The following is a 20171-nucleotide window of genomic DNA, read 5'->3' on the forward strand; positions in this document are numbered from 1 at the left end:
TACCACTTTGCCAAAACATAAATACACATTTTGGTTAATTGATTCTTCACATATTTTCTGGACAGTTTCATTCTGGTCGACCAAGATCATACAGGTAGCAGTTATCGCTACCAACTGGTACTTCATGTTTCACCGTCCTGATTCTTCACCTGTTTACAATGCGAAGCATGAATTCAGTTAGTTTTTCCTGCATATTTGACTGCAGTATTTATTACCAGAAGCACCTTGCCCATATTGGAGCTAGGGCATGTTTCTGTTTATGGTCTTTAACTATTATCCAATATAACCCGGACTTGTACTGTAACATGGCTCCGATGTAACTTGCCTTTGCACCTCCTGTACGCATTCCCTATTTTCCTTTTGGGCCGTCACAATTCTTCTACAATATTCTACCATTTGTCTCACTCCTTGTAAAGTAACACCCTCTCTACCATCCCATCCTAGTGATGTTCTCATTACTCTTCCCCTGATTACTTCATATGGGCTTAGGCCAGTCTGGGGGTCAGGAGTCATTCTCACACTCGTTAGCACAAAGGGCAGTGCATCCGGCCATTTCAGTCCAGTTTTCGTGACAACATTTTGCCAATTTGGTCTTGATCCTCCCATTATGTCTTCAACCATGCCTGATGATTGTGTGCGATACAGGCAATGTAATTTCTGTTTAACTCCCTGTGCCATGCAAACTTCTTGCATTATTTCCCTGTATAATGCGATTCTCTGTCACTTTCTAAGTATCCTGGTGATCCATACCACCAAATTATTTCTCTTAACAATAATTTTACTACAGTGGTGGTGTCAGCTTTTCTAGTAGCGAAAGCTTCCACCCATTTTGAGAAGGTATGTACAATAACTAATACATATTCCTTCCCTTCTTCTTTCGTTAATTGTATAACATCTATCGGTAATCGTTCCAAAGGTTCCTCTCCCTTCATCACATGAGTCTGGCGCGTTTGTACTCTTTTTCCCTGCGTTGTACTTGTGACATACTGCACATCCTGCGTAGTACCAAATATTGCTGTGCAAGAAAATCCCGGTGCATACCAGTGTTTGTATAGTAATTTAATCATCCCCCCTTTGCTCACGTGACTTTGTCCGTGAGCAACAGCTGCTAAATAGGGGAACATCATGTTTAAAGGCAATTTCCTGAATGTCCCTCAATAAATATGCCAGGATTCCAAAAGAAATGATAAGATGGTAAAGGGAAGTGTAAGTGATAAAGGGCCTCATGGAAGCATCTTTGGCTACCTTATCAGCCATATCATTACCTTATGAGACCATACCTATAGCACCTGTATGGGCGGCACACTTTATCATAGCTATTTACTCCGCTTTGTAGAGCTTGGAGAAGGGTATTAACGAAAAGGACTTTTACAAATGGGGGTTCCTGCAGAAGTGAGGTAACCCCTCATTCCCACTAATGTACGTTTCTCCTGCCGCTATAACACTATTTAATTCACACACTGGGGCTGAAGACCAGCCGTATCTGACAGGATTTTAACCATTACTTGATCTCCATTGTTTGGCATTTTAATTTCAGTACTTTCTTTTTCCAAATCATTGATCCTCTAACGATCAATTACTTCATTTAGTGCAAAGTTTGTGCAATGTTTTTCCTGATGCGTCTGCAATCTCGTTCCCTTCCATTACAGACCTCTGCTCACCTTTCTTTCAAAATTTAGATAAATTAGGCCAGATTGTGGTGCTCACGAGGTGACAGTTTCATTCAGACCTGTTTCCTGCACCGCTGCTGTACTCCCTATTTTCTAGTCAATGGTGTTGCATTTCTTACCCTCCAATCCTGACATCCTGACAAAATTTAGATGATTTTAGAAACCCTTCAGTAATACATGTGCAATATCTGCAATCATCTTGTCTAGAATCCTGGGATTGGGGTCATTTGTTCTGGGTTTTGTGTACTCTTAGTCTCCCTGGTATATTATTTCTGCTCTATTTAATATGACCAGATATGAAGATTATTTTTAATGTAATACTTCCGTTAATATCTTTGGCTATGCAATTCTGTACAGGGAGATTGTGTCATTTGTCATGGTAATTCTCTGTATGTACTTTGCTTCTCAGATATTGATGAATGCCAGGAGCTGCCAGGCCTGTGTCAAGGTGGCAACTGTGTCAACACTTTTGGCAGTTTTCAGTGTGAATGCCCAGCTGGCTATTACTTAAATGAAGACACTCGTATTTGCGAAGGTGAGTTAAGTACATTTTTGGAAAAGGATAGCTGAATGCATGGAACTTTTCTGTAAAGGATGATTGCCGAGAAGTGTGGGGATGCAAAGACCTGAGTATTAATGTTCATCCCAGGCCAATCTATAATCTGTGTAATTGTCTTCTGTAAGAGTTGTGCAGAATGTAGGAGAGTTAGTTGCAGTGTGTTCAGATGATGTAGCCACCACAGTGAATAATGGCATAGTGTGAAAACTTGGAGGAAAGTACATTACCCTGGTGGAATGATAGGTGTGAAATGATTCATGTGAATGTTAGGTTTGAGTCCTGATTGATAGAGGTTTTTGGTCAGTGGGTGCTGGAAATGTTTAGGACTAATGATGAAAATTGGAACAGTCCATCTTATTCATCTATATTACTAAAAGTCTGTTCTTGACCGGTTTTGGCCATCTGTGCTGCGATTTCCGAGAGAACGCCGCCACCTACGGCCGTCATTTTTGGCCACCTCGCTCAGAGCCCCCCTCCGCCGCATGTGTGCCGAGGATTTTTCCCGTTGATGGAAATTGACAGAGATATTAATGTTTATACAAAATTCCCCATTCTCTCTGCTGCCCCTGCTGGAGGGAGGGGGAGGGACTATAAAACCAGGAAGTGGTATGCCTCAATCAGTCTCTGCAAGTGGTGTGCCTCAATCAGAGTTCTGAATGACACTGAACAAATGTCTACAGCACTGTGAGTACCCTTAATTTGGTTTGAAAATGAAAATATGGTTAGAGGTAAAAAAGCACTGCCTGCAAATGGTTGTTTGGGTTTGGGTTGAAGTAAAAAGGCACTCTCTCTCTCTCTTCCCCTCCTCTCTCTCCCCACCTCTCTCTCTCTCTCTCCCTATCCCTCTCTCTTTCGCTCTCTCCTCTCCCCCCCCCCCTCTCCCCCTCCCCCCTCTCTCTCTCTCCCCCCTCTCCTCTCTCCCCCCTCTCTCTCTCCCCCCCTCTCCTCTCTCCCCCCCCTCTCCTCTCCCTCCCCCTCTCCTCTCTCCCCCCCCTCTCCTCTCCCCCTCTCCTCTCCCCCCCTCCTCTCCCCCCCTCTCCCTCTCCCCCCTCTCCTCTCTCCCCCCCCTCCTCTCCCCCCCCCTCTCCTCCCCCTCTCCTCTCCCCCCCTTCTCCTCTCCTCCCCTCCTCTCCTTCCCCCCCTCTCCTCTCCTCTCCCCCCTCTCCTCACCCCCTTCTCACCCCCCCTTCTCCCCTCCCCCCTTCTCCCCTCCCCCCCTTCTCCCCTCTCCCCCCTCCCCTCCCCCCCTCCCCTCTCCCCCCTCCTCTCCCCCCCTTCCCCCCCCCTCCTCTCCTCACCCCCCCTCTCCTCTCCCCCCCCTCTCCTCTCCCCCCTCTCCTCTACCCCCCTCTCCTCTCCCCCCCCTCTCCTCTCTCTCCCCTCCCCCCCCCTCTCCTCTCCCCTCCCCCTCTCCTCTTCCCCCCCCTCTCTCTCTCCCCTCTTTTTCTCCCCCTTCCTCCCCTCCATCCCCATGAGTGCGGGGGGGGGGGGGGGGGGGGGGGGGGCGGTAGTTAATGTGTGATGCTGCATGCCGCCTCCCCCCCCACAACCGCACGTTGGGGGAACAGACCCAACGGGTCTGCACTTGGTCTAGTGGTTATATAAACGTCTAAACTCATCCTTCATTCCAGAGAAAGCAATCCAAACCTATCCAGCCATTCTTATACCTCAAGCCACCCTAATCCGGCGACATCCTTGTGAATCTTTTCTGCAACCGTCACTAGCTTAATCACCACTTTCTTTTTTCAGACTCGGTCTCGACCCAAAAAGTCACCTATCCATGTTCTTCAGGGATGCCGTCTGACCTGCTGAGTAACTCCAGCACCTTTTGTGTATTAACCAACATCTACAGTTCTTAGTTTCTGCACTCTAATCCTTAACATAAATCTAGTTACCCTTTTGTTTATAATATCTTTATAGAATCTCTTTGAATTCACCATTACCTTATCTGTCAAGGATATCTAGGGTCTACTATTTGCTCTCATGGTTTCCTTTTTGGTATCTGTACAGCACCTGTACACCAGAACATTGAACTGCCAGTCCTGTCCATCCTTCACCATGTAATAGCTATAATATCACAATTCAATGTGCCTATCAATGCCATGACCTCAACTTCCCAATGTTAGGCTTCTTTCCTGAAGATAAATCCAGTTTAATCTGTCAGTGCCAACTTATTACTTGAGTTCAAAGCTGGTCTTTCCTCATGCCGCAAAACTGGCTGTTGTTGCTGCTGCTGCTGCTGTCCACTGAGAGGATCCCTACCTTCCCCACCCCAACAGCATCCAAAACACCTCCGCACCCCCAACAGCATCCAAAACACCTCCGCACCCCCAACAGTGTCCAAAACACCTCCGCACCCCTAACTGTATCCAAAACAATACACCTTACTGAGGAGAACCTTGAGTTCAAAACAAGAATCTTTTTAAAATCAAAGAGATATAGATTAATATCTCAGCGCATGTTTTTCATTGTGATCCAAATGAGTCTCCAGTGAGTTAAAACAGTTATGAGACATCTAGGGCAGGAATACACCTTTGTTTGAACAATTGTTCATGTAATATAGTAATGTCTGTGAAATCAATGGAACCAAATCAGGGTTGTGAACTTCAATATGTTTTGCTCACTACATTACATTTTTAAGGCAAATTCATATCTCCCACTGAATAATGCTTCCTGTTCTGAAAATAAAGAAATCTGCTGTGTATGTTTTCACAGATATTGATGAATGCATCACCTACCTTGGCATCTGTGGACCAGGCACATGCTACAACACACTAGGCAACTACACCTGTGTCTGTCCTCCAGAGTACATGCAGATAAATGGTGGAAACAACTGTATGGGTGAGTCCTGCTGATTATTACTCAACATTATTTAATACAAAACGTAACTCCATGACAAATAATAATTCTCCTTTCATACTTTTCATTGAGGAAAGACTGTAAAGGGTATGCAAACCAACATTTCCATCTGCATTTCAATACATCAGGATGAGGGTTTAGTATTGTGGTTGTCATAGGGATAATCAGTCATCCTTGTTTTAAGTTCATGGCCTTTAATTTCAAGGGCTTCCATCTGTGAAATAATGTTTTGATTACAGTGATTTTGTTGGCAATCATATGAAGCTGGATGAATGTCACTCCAGGAAATAGTCAGGGCATAAAATTGTTCGGGAAATTGGTACTTCAGATCTCTTCCTAGAATACTTTCAATGAGTGCATCTATTGATTGCAGCTGAACTTGACACACAGTGTCAGCAGTATGCTAAAGTGAAACAGTGATGTGTAGAAAATGCATGCTTTAAATGTCAAAAATGTTAGATGTTCATTATTAATGAACTTTGCATTTAAATTGGAGGAATATGAGGAGGATATTTCATTCTGAAATTCCATAAGTAGTAAGGTTTAATTGAGACTGTTTCATTTGTGAATGTACAAGGGAATGATGTGCATATGAAAATAAGGGCCATTATGTACCTTTACAGCTATAAAACGGAAACCAACTAATGCCGTTAAAAATCGTCGTCATAGTGTTTACACAAGTGTACGAATTGATTAATTTTTATTTCCTTTGGCATTCATCATGGTTGGCCACCTATTTTGGGCAAATGGCAATAACCATTATGTGTAATCAGTTACGCTGGTTCCTTTTATAAATATGAAGTGGTCCGGCTATTTCAAGCAGTCATTTAGATCATTCAGTAAATAGGCACCACATTAATCATTTTCATCCGTGAAATCAGTCATTTGTCCTAGTAATCGGTTTCATAATGACATGAAAGTGAAAATATGAAGAGTGATAGAAGAAAAATGAAATTTGCTATTTTGATCTTTAAAACCTGAAGATTATTTTATTTTAGACTCATGAATACATTAGCTAGCTCTATTTCTTATAGCTACAGAATAAGGAAATTGTACTGGGCTAAATATGAGCAATCTTGCCACAGAGCTCCAAATTAGGAAGCTTTATGTGCCCACTGTGTCATTTGCCTACCTGTAGAATTAGGAGCCCTTTAAGTATCACATGTAATTCAAATTCAAGTGCCAATTAATAGAAGAATGGCAGTACTTGATTGAATTTTTGATTGGAAAGAGCAAATCAGTATTGTGCTAGTCTAAAATATCTTAATAACTAAAAACAGAAATGATGCCAAATTTGGATTCACTTACTAACTATGTTTTATATTTCAGACATGAGGAAAAGCCTATGCTACCGGCACTACAACGAAACCTGTGAGAATGAGCTTGGCTTCAACCTAACCAAAAAAATGTGTTGCTGTTCCTATAATGTTGGTAAAGGCTGGAACAAACCTTGTGAGCCCTGTCCGACCCCTGCAACATGTGAGTCATCAACCTCTCTTATCAACTGCTTTGCACATGTAACACTTAAGGCCCTGTCCCACTTACGTGTCCTTGGCAAATTCCACAAACCCATCGTCGCGTTGAGGCGCGCGGGCATCGTGTGGCCGCGCGGGGCTGGTCCCACTGAGAAGCGCGGAGGGGTATGGAGTTGTGCGCGGTATCGCACGGTGCTCTGAAATTTTGTAGCAAACAAAATTGTTGCGTGCCACTGGCCTGTCACGTAACTGACCGCCAAAGTGGGACAGGCCCAAGACCCTGGCGCGACGCAACGTCTCACCTCCAACAGCAGCAGAAGCAATCAAACGATCATCGAGCTCGGCCTGGGGCTCACGGCCATTGCGTATCCGGTTCACCCCCACTTCTACTCCCAGAGCGGGGCCAAGAATATTGAAGATAGACACACAATGCTGGAGTAACTCAGCCGGACCGGCAGCATCTCTGGAGAGAAGCAATGGGTGACGTTTCGGGTCAAGAACCTTTTTTCAACTGAAGAAGAGTCTCGACCTGAAACATCACCCACTGCTTCTCTCCAGAGATGCTGCCGGTCCCGCTGAGTTACTCCTGCATTTTGTGTCCATCTTCAAATGACGTCACGCGCTCCAGACGGCTGTGCGGGCGCATGAAGTCGCGCGCGACCTTCGCGGGACCATCGCGCCGCAACGTGACCACGAGGTCGTGTATTTAGCGTGCCAAGGACACGTAAGTGGGACAGGGGCTTTAGTTTATGAAAGCCAAATATTTAGCTAGAAATTTTATCTTTTCAAGCAAATAAATTGATGGCTTTATTAAAATGCTTATTTAAAAACTCTATATGCAAGGCATTCCCAATACTGGGAAAACCGAGACAAGGAAATAATGCAAGAATAGATTTCATTTGACCCTATGGTGTTTAATAGGCATTGTGACTGGCAAATACTGTACGAGTTGAAAGTGGAAGTTAGTTACATTAGCTGTTTTTTTATAAGTACATTTATTTGCCCACCTGAATGGAATTGAATGAAATATTTAGTCTCTCCGACCCTACAATTCCAAGTAATACCCCACTCACTGGAATTCAATACCCGCACAAATAAGTGGTTGAGGAATTGGTGGCAAGCAATCATTTTATTCTTGCCGTCTCAGAATTGCAACAACTCTTAAAGTCTTGGAATGCAAAGAACAATTATTTCGTAACCAGTTGAGTTTTTAATTATCATCTTCCGCAATGAGGAACATAAAATGACTATGTGTGCATATAAAGCAAATAAGGTTGTTTTCACTGAGGTAATCCATGGGATATCTGGTAGTGTGTATATTGAGATGTGATCATTTGAAGTTTCAGTGGCTAATCTCCCATCCAGTTATTTTGTTCCCACAAATTTCTATGGCCACCAGTACATGTTGGTTCGATTTTCAAATTTGCATTGTCCTCAAAAGTGAATTCATTAAAGTCGACACAATAGAAAAGGTTGAGGAAGCAATACACACACAGAATGAAACTGAAACAAAGCATTCACTTCAAACTTGTATCAAACAGCTGAATTCATCTGAATTGCTCTTTATTCAAAAGAGAAGAGGACATTGTATTAATAGTTCATTGTATCCTTTGTGATCAGTGTTTACTTTGAAACTGAAGCTACCCAAAATACAGTACTTAATTTAAGGTGCAATCCGTCCCTTTTGTACCGTTCCCCCTTACTCCAAAACAGATCCCAGTGGACTAAGAATCTAAATCCCTGCCCCCTGCACCAGTTTCCCAGCCACACATTCAGGTCCTGTATCTCCCTGTTCCTGCTCTCGCCAGCACGAGGAACTGGAAGCAAACCGGAGATAACCACCCTGGAGGTCCTGCTTTTCAGCACTTTTCCGAGCTCCGTAAAGCCACGCTTCAGACTATTCATCCCCTTCTTTCCAACATCGTTTGTGCCGACATGCACTACAACATCCGGCTGTTCACCTTCGCCCTTGAGGATTTTCTGCACTCTGTCCGTGACATCCTGGATCCGGGCACCCGGGAGGCAGCACACCATCCTCGAATCCCGTCTGTTGCCGCAGAAACTCCTGTCCGTACCTCTCACAATGGAGTCTCCAACCACCACTGCGTTGCCTGACGTCAGCCTCTTTGGTTTTGGCTCAACAGCACTTTTTGCCTCGCAAGCCAGTGCGCCGCTTAGTGCGTCAACGTCTTCTGTCCAGACAGCTTTTAAGTGGCTGAACCTGTTCACAACAGGCACAACACCCAGGGACCTGTGCATTCCATGTTTACTTCCCTTTCTCACTGTTATCCACCTTCTCTCTTCCAGTACCTTAGGTGTAACAATCTTGCTACGACTCGGCCTCTCAGACGAACCTGAGGTCATCCACTTGCTTCTCCAGTTCCTTCTCCAACTCGGTCCTTCAGGAGCTGTACCTGGATGCGCTTCTCACACTTGTAGCAGCCAGAGGCACCAGCAGTGTCCTTGACCTCCCACATATTGCAAGCATCGCACTGAATCAGCTTGCCTGACATCTCCTTCTTTCGTCTCTCCCTCTCCAGCGATTTGCATAGCCTCTTCGCCGAAGACTCCCGAGCCAAAGACTCACACTTTACTCACAAGGCCGCTCCCCTAGAGCAGCCTTGCTTATATTGACTGATAAATTGCCTAATTAACCAATTTACAGACCAAATTCCTCAGTTTTCAACTGTTTTCCCCTCTGACTCACCTCTTTCTCTCCTCCCACACGGGCTTCAGCTTCTTCCTGCTTCTCCTTGTTGCTGCTTCTTCAAAATCCACGTAAGCTCCTTGTTAAGTCTGTCTGTCTGAGTCAGATGTGGAATTGTCAATGACCACTGTCCGCAGAAGACTTCATGAACAGAAATACAGAGGCTACACTGCAAGATGCAAACCACTGGTTAGCAGCAAAAATAGGATGGCCAGGTTACAGTTTGCCAAGAAGTACTTAAAAGAGCAGCCGCAGTTCTGAAAAAAGGTCTTGTGGACAGATGAGACGAAGATGAAATACCAGAGTGATGGCAGGAGCAAAGTATGGAGGATAGAAGGAACTGCCCAGGATCCAAAGCATACCACCTCATCTGTGAAACACGGTGGTGGGGGTGTTATTGCCTGGGCATGTGTGGCTTCTGAAAGTACTGGCTGACTTATCTTCATTGATGATACAACCGCTGATGGTAGTAGCATAATGAATTCTGAAGTGTATAGACACATCCTATCTGCTCAAGTTCAAACAAATGCCTCAAAACTCGTTGGCTGGCAGTTCATTCTACAGCAAGACAATGATCCCAAACATTCTGCGAAAGCAACAAAGGAGTTTTTCAAAGCTAAAAAATGGTCAAGTCTTGAGTGGCCAAGTCAATCACCTGATTCAGATTCAGATTCAGATTCAATTTTAATTGTCATTGTCAGTGTACAGTACAGAGACAACGAAATGCATTCTGAACCCAATTGAGTATGCTGAAGAGAAAACTGAAGGGGACTAGCCCCCAAAACAAGCATAAGCTAAAGATGGCTGCAATACAGGCCTGGCAGAGCATCACCAGAGAAGACATCCAGCAACTGGTGATATCCATGAATCGCAGACTTCAAGCGGTCATTGCATGCAAATGATATGCAACAAAATACTAAACATGACTATTTTCATTTACATTACATTGCTGTGTTCCAAACATTATGGTGCCCTGAAATGGGAGGACTATGTATAAACACTGCTGTAATTTCTACATGGTGAAATCAAAATGTATAAAAATGGCCTTTGTTAAAATCTGACAATGTGCACTTTAACCACATGTGATTTTTTTCAATTACAAATCTCAAATTGTGGAGTACAGAGCTAAATAAATAAATGATGGGTCTTTGTCCCAAACATTATGGAGGGCACTGTACCTTATTTGGGATCCACTCATTTCTCTTATTACAACTGGTTAAATCACCCTTCCTGTTTTATTCTTAACCCAGATAGGACTGAAGAATTGTGGTAGATCATCCATTTGTTCCTCAGTTGCCATTGATAATCTACCATCATCGCATAAATGACATTCTCCAATGTAATCTTGCCACCAATTTCCTCATATCAATATAGTTTTATTTAGATTCAGGATCCTATTCTCACAATCCACTGCACCACTCTCCATTTGAATGTAGAATCCCATCATATTCTGATCATTGCTCCCCATTCAAGCCAGTCTAGGATGGCTTGCTCACTAGTTTGTTCCTCAAGATTTTGGTCCAGATATCCATTATGTGTGCACTCCAGGAATTCACCCTCCTTCCTCCTCCACAGTATTGTTATTAATCTGGTTAGCCCAATTCACGTGTAGATTAAAGTCACGCATAATTACATTTGTAGGCTTACTGCATACATTTCTAATTTCTTGTTTATTGACATCATCAAAAATCACCAAAAATAATTTGCATCTCTGAATATAACCCCGATTGGAGTTTTCTGCCCATTGGTATTTCTTAGCATTGCCCATACAGATTTCACATTATCAAAACTGATATCCTTTCTCACTAGTGTGTTCATCTCCTCTCTGAACATCAATATTAAGTCACTTCCCCTTCTTGATTGCTTGTATTTTGTAAAGGCAGTACACCCATGGCGGAATGGTACCATTCGGCACCGCCGTTTCGCCTTTTCGGGGTGTTAGGGATAGGGTTTTGGGGTGTTAGGTTTAGGGTTTCGGGGTGTTAGGGTTAGGGTTCTGATGAGTATCGATATTATAAACAGAGGCGCCGAAAAGTACCCGACCCCACCCATGGATGTTCAGTTCCTTGTTCCTTCTGCTGCTTTACCCCGTAATCCCATTCACAATATATTAATGGTTCTTTATTGTCATTTATGCACAGCACAGTGAAATTCCTTTGCACAATCACAAATGCACAGTCACCACAATTTTGGCACTGGTTAAAATAAACAAAAACATAGAAAACACGAACAGTCCAAAGTCTAATCCACATGTTCGAAGTCCTGGAGCGCCCCTGATCCAGGAAGCCAGCAGGCCTGCGACCTGACGTCCCTCTCTGCTGACTACCCTGTGCAGCGGGAGGGCGTATCCTGCAGCTGACCTTGAAGATGCTGGTAGTAATACCCTGGTCTCTCTCTTGCCAGTCCACTTCTCGCATCCATGAAACCAGAGGCTTCCTCTTTGACTCTCCGATCTTCGGTCATCGAAACTCTTGATTTTTTATTTGTGCAATTAATTCCTTCATCATATTGCAAATGTTCTTCACATAAAACATAGTGCCTACATTGTTGACTTTGTGACATCCTCAGTCCCCATAGCATTATATTGTACTGCAGCCTCATTTGCATTTCCAACCCTTGTTTCTCTGTTTTTTTTCTAATTTCTTCTTTCTCTTGACTGTACACAAAGTTTTCCGTACCGTGCAGACATTAATGCTTTATTTTATGAATTCTGCGTGCCCTGTTCCAAATTATTTATTCTATCACTTCATCTAGATAAAACCATAACGTTTTTTCATTCCAGTGTTCAGCAAGCTTTCCCAGACAAGCACCTTTGGTCCATTTATTTTCATACTGTGAAATGAATTTTATATTTTCCAAGGCCGATGGTCTCTTACCATGCTAAATATCTGTGATTTAAACAAATTTGTACAGCAACTGAATTTGGACCACGTCTAGGATAAATTTCCAGGCCTGACCATTTCCTATATATAATCCCAAGCACTAAAAGTGACAGAGGTTTACACTTTATAAAATGTCTGGCCTTCATCTGTTCACCTTTCATCTTTCTCAAAATATTCTATCCTTTGTCTGAAGACATGAGAATTTATTTTCTTTGGGAGGAAAGTAATGGGCAAGGTTAAGCAAGAATTTTGTCTGCAGCTGTAAGTGACCGAGACAGGATAAAAATCTAGTTTGTGGTTAAGCTGGCAAATGTTTCAATGAATTATGTGTTCCAACCTGGCATATGCTCAGCCTGTCAGCTGGGAAGCCTGTGGAAGTTCATACTGCTCTCTTGATTCCACAAGGACTTCATAGACAAGTACTCCCAACTTAGTCTTGTGCCAGCAGTGAAACCCAGGCCTTCACAGATATATCCTGGAAAGTATTAAATTGTGATTTCAGAAATAAAACCTGAACAGAAATAACAGTGCTTTACCAGTGATGTATATTCAATTTGTATTCTTTCCCATGTCAGAACAATTTCATTTTATGTTACTGTTGGCTTTTTTACTCTGGTCTCTATCTGTTAAAACAAGTGGATTAAATGCCTTTCAGTTTCTAACTAAACCTAATCTCACTTATACTCCCTGATTCTTAAATATATTTACTAATTCTGGAGAATTCTAGTGACTTTGAGTCATGAACAGAAACATTTATATCCGTAAAATTATTAATTGAATCATCTGTAGATAAATATCAAAAGTGCTTAGTTCGAACAAGGAATCCCACAAATAAGCAAATACTTAAAACCATTTGCAGGTTGGATTTCAGAAATATTTGTGTTAAAATGGAATGAAATTTCATGAATGTATAATTAATGTGCCATTTGTTGATATGATTTCATATTTTAGCTGAATACCAGTTGTTGTGTGGAAATCAAGGTCCTGGCTATACCATTGACTTTGGAACTGGAAAACCAATTGGTAAGTAGAGAGATTCCTTTGTCCTGCCACTCCCCTTTTCCAGTTTTCTTCTCCCTCCCTAGAATCAGTCCAAATAAAGATCTCAGCCGAAAATGTCACCAATCCATGTTCTCCAGAGATGCAGCATGCAGTTCATTGGCATTTCTTTGTTTCTACATTCTTCCATGTTACATGTGCCCAAAGGTCCTTTTAAAATATTTTACGTTGCACAAAATATATTTCAGGGGAATCTATGGTTAATTGTAAATCAAGAACACATACAACATGTAATTCCCACACCAATAGTCACAGAATGCTTCTCTGTTGTTATATCAATATCCCAGTGATGAGGTAGGAGGATAAATTACAGGAAGTGAACACTCCAAACATCAAAGCACAGGAAAGTCGTAAACCCAAATGTTATTGAATTAGGCACAGTATAAAAACAAATGTTCAATAAGAGGTCAAGTGCTGCCTCCATGTGTGACGTTGAAACGTGGGCTTCTAATATCTGTGACCACTGCTAGTAGGACTTGTCTGAAGTGGATTTTAAAAGATTATGTTAAAGTACCTTGTTTTAGGGTTTAACTTATTTCTCCTTGTTTCATTTTTGTTTCATTTTAAATATGTAATCAGTAATGCTCTAAACATGAATATCTGTGTAAGTATAACCCTTGATAATTGTTTGAGATTATTTACTTGGAGCAAAATGGCTGAAATTGTTTGTAAAGATTGTAGAGCAGTCTTGTAATATGTCCTTTGTCTGCCTTGCTACCTTCAACGTGGCAGCACAGTCTTTGCCCGGATCTGGGGGAGAGGGAGGGGGGGGAGAGGGAGGGGGAGAGGAGAGGGAGGGGGAGAGGAGAGGGAGGGGCGGGTGGAGGGGGGGGGGAGTGAGAGAGAGAGGAGGGGGGGAGAGAGAGAGAGGGGGGTGGTCGCAAGGTTTTTATCAAAGGACTTGCGAGAGGCACGACTGGCAGCACGTTGGGTTTGCAGCGGGAGGGAGGGAAGGAGGATGGGGGAGAGAGAGGAAGGGGGCGGACCTGAACTCAGTGAGTGGGCGGCTCGGACGGTGCCGACCTCGGGCGGCGTGGAAAGCCTCGGCAGCTCTCGTGTGACGATTCCTCGTGTCCCTGCGATCAACGGAGGAATTTCAGGTTTCCCAGAGGGAGTAATGCCCCGCGCGACAATAACTGCCGCCGCCATGTTCTATCATTGGGTGGAGGAGACGGAGTGGTTTACCTCCCGATCTGCAGAGCATTTTGAGAACGGGAGGGGGGGGGCGGTTGGAATGGGAAGGCGGGCGGGCGTAGGAGTCCAGCTACGGGAGGCGTGGCGCGAGCGTACTTGTGCTGGGCGGGGGCTTTAGTTCACAGCGGCAGGGGGGCGGCGCCTGGAGGCAGGTGGGCCTCGATTGGTGGGAATGTGGGCATTGTGACGTCAGCAGCTCAAGCGACGATTATATATATTTTTTAATGAGTTTGTGATCAATTTTATTCAAAATCTGGGGAAATAATTGACCAAGGAGTGGATTTCTGAACTCATAAGATAAATCCCTACCGAAATTGTAAAAATCTCCCCGTTTTTTTGCGTCATGTTTTTGAGGAAATACGTTTCAAAGGCAAAATGCCGTACACCCACACACACACACAAAGTTTTTTAAGTATATAGATATCATATTTGTTTCATTACACATCAACAACGTAAAAAACTTTGCATAACTTGTATATACAATTATTCTTGACTGCAATAGATTTTATTTGTTCAGATTCTTTCCAACACGAAAATAAATCAGCTACTACATTTTGGAAACATGGGATATCATGAAGCATATATTAATTAATCCGTTTTAGAAACATGGGAATAAGTGCAGGCTCCAATGTCCCTTGATGCAATTCTGTGTTTCACTGAGAGTGTGCGATCTGTGATTTAACTCCATGTTCCCAGGTTTGATCTAAAAAAAAATGTTTCAGACATAAAATTAACAATAACGCATCAATTGACTTTGAAAAAAATAACCTTTTGGGAATCCTGCACCAGCACTCTCAAGTCCCTTTGCACCTCTGATTTCTCTGACTCCCCACTGTATTCCATCTGTCACTTCTCTGCCAGCTCTCCCAACCTATCTTTCTGCAGAATCCCTGCTTTATCTACTCTTCCTGCTCCTCCACCTATGTTTGTGTCAATCACAATGTGATTCTAATGATCGATTTCTTATCTCTAGATATTGATGAATGCAGAGAAATCCCAGGAATTTGTGCAAATGGTGTCTGTATTAATCAGATTGGTAGCTTCCGTTGTGAGTGTCCGATGGGATTTAGTTATAACGACTTACTTCTCATCTGTGAAGGTATTGTGTTACATTATAAATCATTCTGCTTACGTTTTTGAGACGTGATGCTTTGACTTTAATATCACAAACCGTGGAGTTTCACAACGAGGTGCAGCTTGACATAAAAGCATTGTTGAATATCAATTTGTTTATTAACTGTAAAATAAAGATACTACTTTATTACTTAATATTTTCAAAATCTCACCAGGATTTTTGATCCATTTAATAATTGGTTTTGAGGTTTTGATAGTTTTCCCATGTGACATTCTGTTTGCACACTGTGAAAATCCCACAAACTGCTTTGTTGGTTTGTTCAACAATTTGTTCTGAATGTTCAATTATTCCAAACATCTACTCCATAATGAATGGCACTCCTGAAAACGAACGATATTAAGAACACGAGTTGATTTTTTGAAAACAAAATAAGGGTAAAATGTGCATCATTGCATGTGGAAATTCAGCAGCCATTGTTTCTGCATTGGCAACACAAAAAAATCCGCTGCCCAGTCCAAAATGTACGATAGCCTCGATCCATGAGAAATAAGGATCCAGATGCCAGTTTGCTGCCTCCTGCTGGTTCCATTTAGGAAACGCATCCTTTCTGATTTCCTTTCTTATTGGTTTTGCCCCTTATTGCCAACATACTCTGGCAGCTACCTTTTCATTTGCCCCCAATAGCTACTCACCAATATTCCTATTTGAACCATCACAGTATCAATCTTTGAACGTGTAAGGTCCTTTCCGTGGAATTCTCTGCCTCAGAGGGCGGTGGAGGCAGGTTCTCTGGATGCTTTCAAGAGAGAGCTAGGTAGGGTTCTTAAAAATAGTGGAGTCAGGGGATATGGGGAGAAGGCAGGAACGGGGTACTGATTGGGGATGATCAGCCATGATCACATTGAATGGCGGTGCTGGCTCGAAGGGCCAAATGGCCTACTCCTGCACCTATTGTCTATTGTCTTTCAAGCTACACAGCAACTTCTGAATTTAAATCTCTTTACTGATGAGTTGCTGGGGTTGCCTGGCAGCCTGCTCTCTGCAGCAACTAAACCCAGAGACCCAATATCAAATGTGTTCGCAAACTATCATCTGGGGCTCATGTTCAGGTTTCATAGACCCAAGTTTACACCAGTGGGTTTGTTTAGGCTGGATCTCCAAGATTTGCTCCCTTTCGTGTAATGTTGCTTTACTCTTACTGGTTTAAGTCAAAGGAGTAATGTGGAAATGTAATTGCAAATCAGTTTAATGTCTGTGATTCCAGCTATAATTCTTTGATACAATTTAAGTACAGCTTGAAGTTTTAACTTTTAAATATCATCACTTGTCAGTGATAGTTATATAATCTCTGATGCCAATAATTTTATTTTAGATATTGATGAATGCAGTAATGGTGACATCCTTTGCCAAAGAAATGCAGATTGTATTAATATTCCTGGCAGTTACCGCTGTGAATGTTCAGCTGGATACAAACTAGCACCGAATGGAGCTTGCATTGGTAAGAATTTACTTCAGCAAAGCAGCATATTTTGTTGAAAATTAAGTTTATTAACAAGCATCTTTAATGGTATATCAGCAAGCAAATTGGCAAACATGACTATTACAATAGTTATGACTTGCACTTATAAAATCCCAATCACTGAAAATACATCCCAAGGTGCTTCACGCGCATATTTAAAAAACTAAACACTGAATGAACGCAAGTATTAATAAAGGTGACCAAAAGCTTTGGTTATTGAGGGAGTTCCAAAAGCTTGGGCTGAAGCAGTTGATGCTGTCGTGGAACTCAAGTGAGTTGCACAAGGATTCCAATTTTTGTAGCTTGTAGAAGACTTCAGAAATGGAGAGAGATAAAGCAAAAACGGAACTTAAACATGCATATCAGAATTTTCATTTAGGACTATTGATTGACTGGGTCAGCCAGGGAAAAAGAGATGGGTTAGTAAAATGTATATGTGAGGCAACTTTTTAGATGAATTGAAACTGATAAGAGACCTGGCCAATGAACATTGGGGCAATGTTACATAGAAATAATGAACGCCCAGATTACGATTCGCTGGCAGGTAGCGTGAAGGTCATTGCAAAGGCAAGTGACGTTACAAATCTGGTGTAGATGCAGTTGTGCCCTTTTTCCTTATAATATTTTTCTCCTGGTTGTTGTATCTCTGGTAGTATTAGGTGCAAGAGATAATATAAGGTCATAAACTCAATACATGATTGAACATTATCTCAAGACCATGGTGGTTTGCAGCATTTTCTAGGAAAAATATGAAATTGGTGATGATTTTGAGATGCAGGCTTATGATGAAGGTTTCAATCTTGCCCATGTCTAACTGGATGAAATTGTGAAGCCCAAAACTGATCTCAAACAAGCAGTGAAGTGACAAGGAGAATGGTGAAGAAGTTGAATTGGGTGTCAGAAATGTAGATGTAGAAGCTGACCCTATATCTGTAGTTGATATATCATTTCAATGAGGGGAAAGATGGGGCAATGGAGAGAATGCAGTGCTAATGTGGGGTGTGGAAAGATATGACTGTGCTCTGATTATGAGCAGATAGTTAGCAGTAACATTGAGTCATATAGTCTTACAGAGTGGAAACTGGCCCTTCAGCCCAACTTGCCCTCACCAGCCAACATGTCCCATCTACACTAGTCCCACCTGCCTGCATTTGACCCATATCCCTCTAAACCTGGCCCATCCACGTAACCATAGCACTAACATAAAACGTTACAGCACAAGAACAGCCCGTTGACCCAAAATATCTGTATCAAACGTGATGCCAAGGCCTTCACTTATCTACCAGAGTTTATAAACCAGAGTTTATTCTTTAATGGATATAATAGACATTCAATTACTTAGAATTTAATAATGTCTCAAAATGTTCTGTTTCCCATTACCAAAAATTGTTCTACATGATTCTCTTAGATCGCAATGAGTGCCTGGAAATTCCAAATGTCTGCAGCCACGGTGATTGCATTGATCTGAGAGGAGGTTATCGGTGTGTATGTCATAATGGCTTCAAGCCAACTCCTGATCAGACCATGTGCATGGGTAAGTGAGACTATCGGCAGTCAGCATAATGGTTAACATTGTTGTCAGTATCTGTGTAAATGGAGAGTCAGTGCTGTTCCAACTAAAACAGTCAGCAGAACACATAGATATTTTAATATTAAATAACGAAGAAACTAATATTGCACAATAAATTGGTACATCATGTTTGTAAAATAAAAGGTGTGTTATATCCAAGAACAACTGTTTGTTTTTTCACTTTTAAAGTATCCCTCAGATATTTAGTTATGCAAATGCTTATATCAGTGATTATGGATTATCTAATAATATGTTAACAGAATAATTTAACATTTGCAGATGTCGACGAATGTGAACGGCAGCCTTGTGGAAATGGAACCTGCAAGAACACTGTGGGATCCTACAATTGTCTCTGTTTCCCAGGATTTGAGTTAACTCACAATAATGACTGCATGGGTAAGGCACAGACATATATAATAAGACATCTGATGAGATTGTTTTCCTGGCAAAGTGTAGTTATTTTAGTCTTGCGTAATCTATAACATTTAAAACACAAGTTGCTTGGCACTGTTTGGCAAATTTAAATTTCAACTTGTAGGAATCCATAAATTTACGGTGCTTAATACAAAAATAGCACACAATCTACTTTTGATGTGCTTTTACATTAATCGCATTTTGCCAGTGAATAATAAAAGTTATCTGACACCACGTTTTCTCTTTGGGTTGGTAGGGAAAGTCAAAATAACAAACTTTGCAGTCAATGTATTTAATGATGCCATGTCAAAAATCTTATTTACATTTCTGGTTTGTAAATGTTACTTTTCTACTGTTATGTGGGATTCTTGTGTCCTAACATTGAATTTGTGTTTCATCTTTTATTCTGAATAAATAACGTATGTTTTTTGGAAGTTATTTGTTGAATAAGACCCACATTATTTTCATTGAATGTATTCTCCATCATTTCCTCAGATGTTGATGAATGTACAATCCTCTCTGGCCAAGTCTGTAGAAATGGACAATGTTTCAATAGCATTGGCTCTTTCCAGTGTCTATGTCAGGAAGGCTATGAGCTTACACCTGATAGGAAGAACTGTATGGGTGAGTGTATCAATTATTGACTTGCAGGAAGCTTTGGAAATGTTATTCTGCACATGATTTATGCATCAGTTTTGCTTTATTTCCTGGACAGATATCAACGAATGTGTGTTGTCTCCCACATCGTGTGCCCCTGGAACCTGCCAGAACCTTGATGGTGCTTACAGATGTATCTGCCCTTCAGGATATGAGGTGCAGAATGAAAATTGTATAGGTGAGGATCTCAGTGCTTCCTATTGTTCTGAATCCTTGAGGTTTCTACTTAACCATTTGAGCTAATATATCTATGCACTGTTAATCTATTTCAAATGCTGTACACGAATGAATAAAATATTAAACATTTTCAGCTGTGTAATTATAAAAGTGTTTGGTGAAAATTGCCAGTTTTGATAAAGAAATACACTCCACAAAAATACACGCTGACCTAATTTTAATGGAAGTTGATAGCATTGCAAGTTTTCTGGGAAACTTTTTCTCACCATATTCCTGATCGTATCAAAAACTATCTGATATTTGTGGGCTTAAGTCAAAAAGGCACAACAGAGGATGTACTTCCTGCAGCAGCTG

At 41.9% G+C, this 20171-nt stretch overlaps 1 protein-coding gene across 1 annotated transcript in view; it reads left to right on the forward strand.

Moving 5' to 3' along the window:
- The window catches only part of fbn2 (fibrillin 2), a 304739-nt gene that overhangs the window by 234535 nt on the left and 50033 nt on the right, over positions 1-20171 (forward strand). Inside the window, exons 39-48 of the mRNA XM_033017776.1 lie at positions 2080-2205; positions 4945-5070; positions 6418-6567; positions 13104-13175; positions 15379-15504; positions 16853-16978; positions 18408-18533; positions 18849-18965; positions 19479-19607; positions 19699-19818. Coding sequence (XP_032873667.1) covers positions 2080-2205; positions 4945-5070; positions 6418-6567; positions 13104-13175; positions 15379-15504; positions 16853-16978; positions 18408-18533; positions 18849-18965; positions 19479-19607; positions 19699-19818 — 1218 coding nt within the window. The remainder of the gene's footprint in view (positions 1-2079; positions 2206-4944; positions 5071-6417; positions 6568-13103; positions 13176-15378; positions 15505-16852; positions 16979-18407; positions 18534-18848; positions 18966-19478; positions 19608-19698; positions 19819-20171) is intronic.

This window comes from Amblyraja radiata, chromosome 3 (genome assembly GCF_010909765.2).
Source record: "Amblyraja radiata isolate CabotCenter1 chromosome 3, sAmbRad1.1.pri, whole genome shotgun sequence".
In the NCBI taxonomy this organism is placed as follows: Eukaryota; Metazoa; Chordata; class Chondrichthyes; order Rajiformes; family Rajidae; genus Amblyraja; species Amblyraja radiata.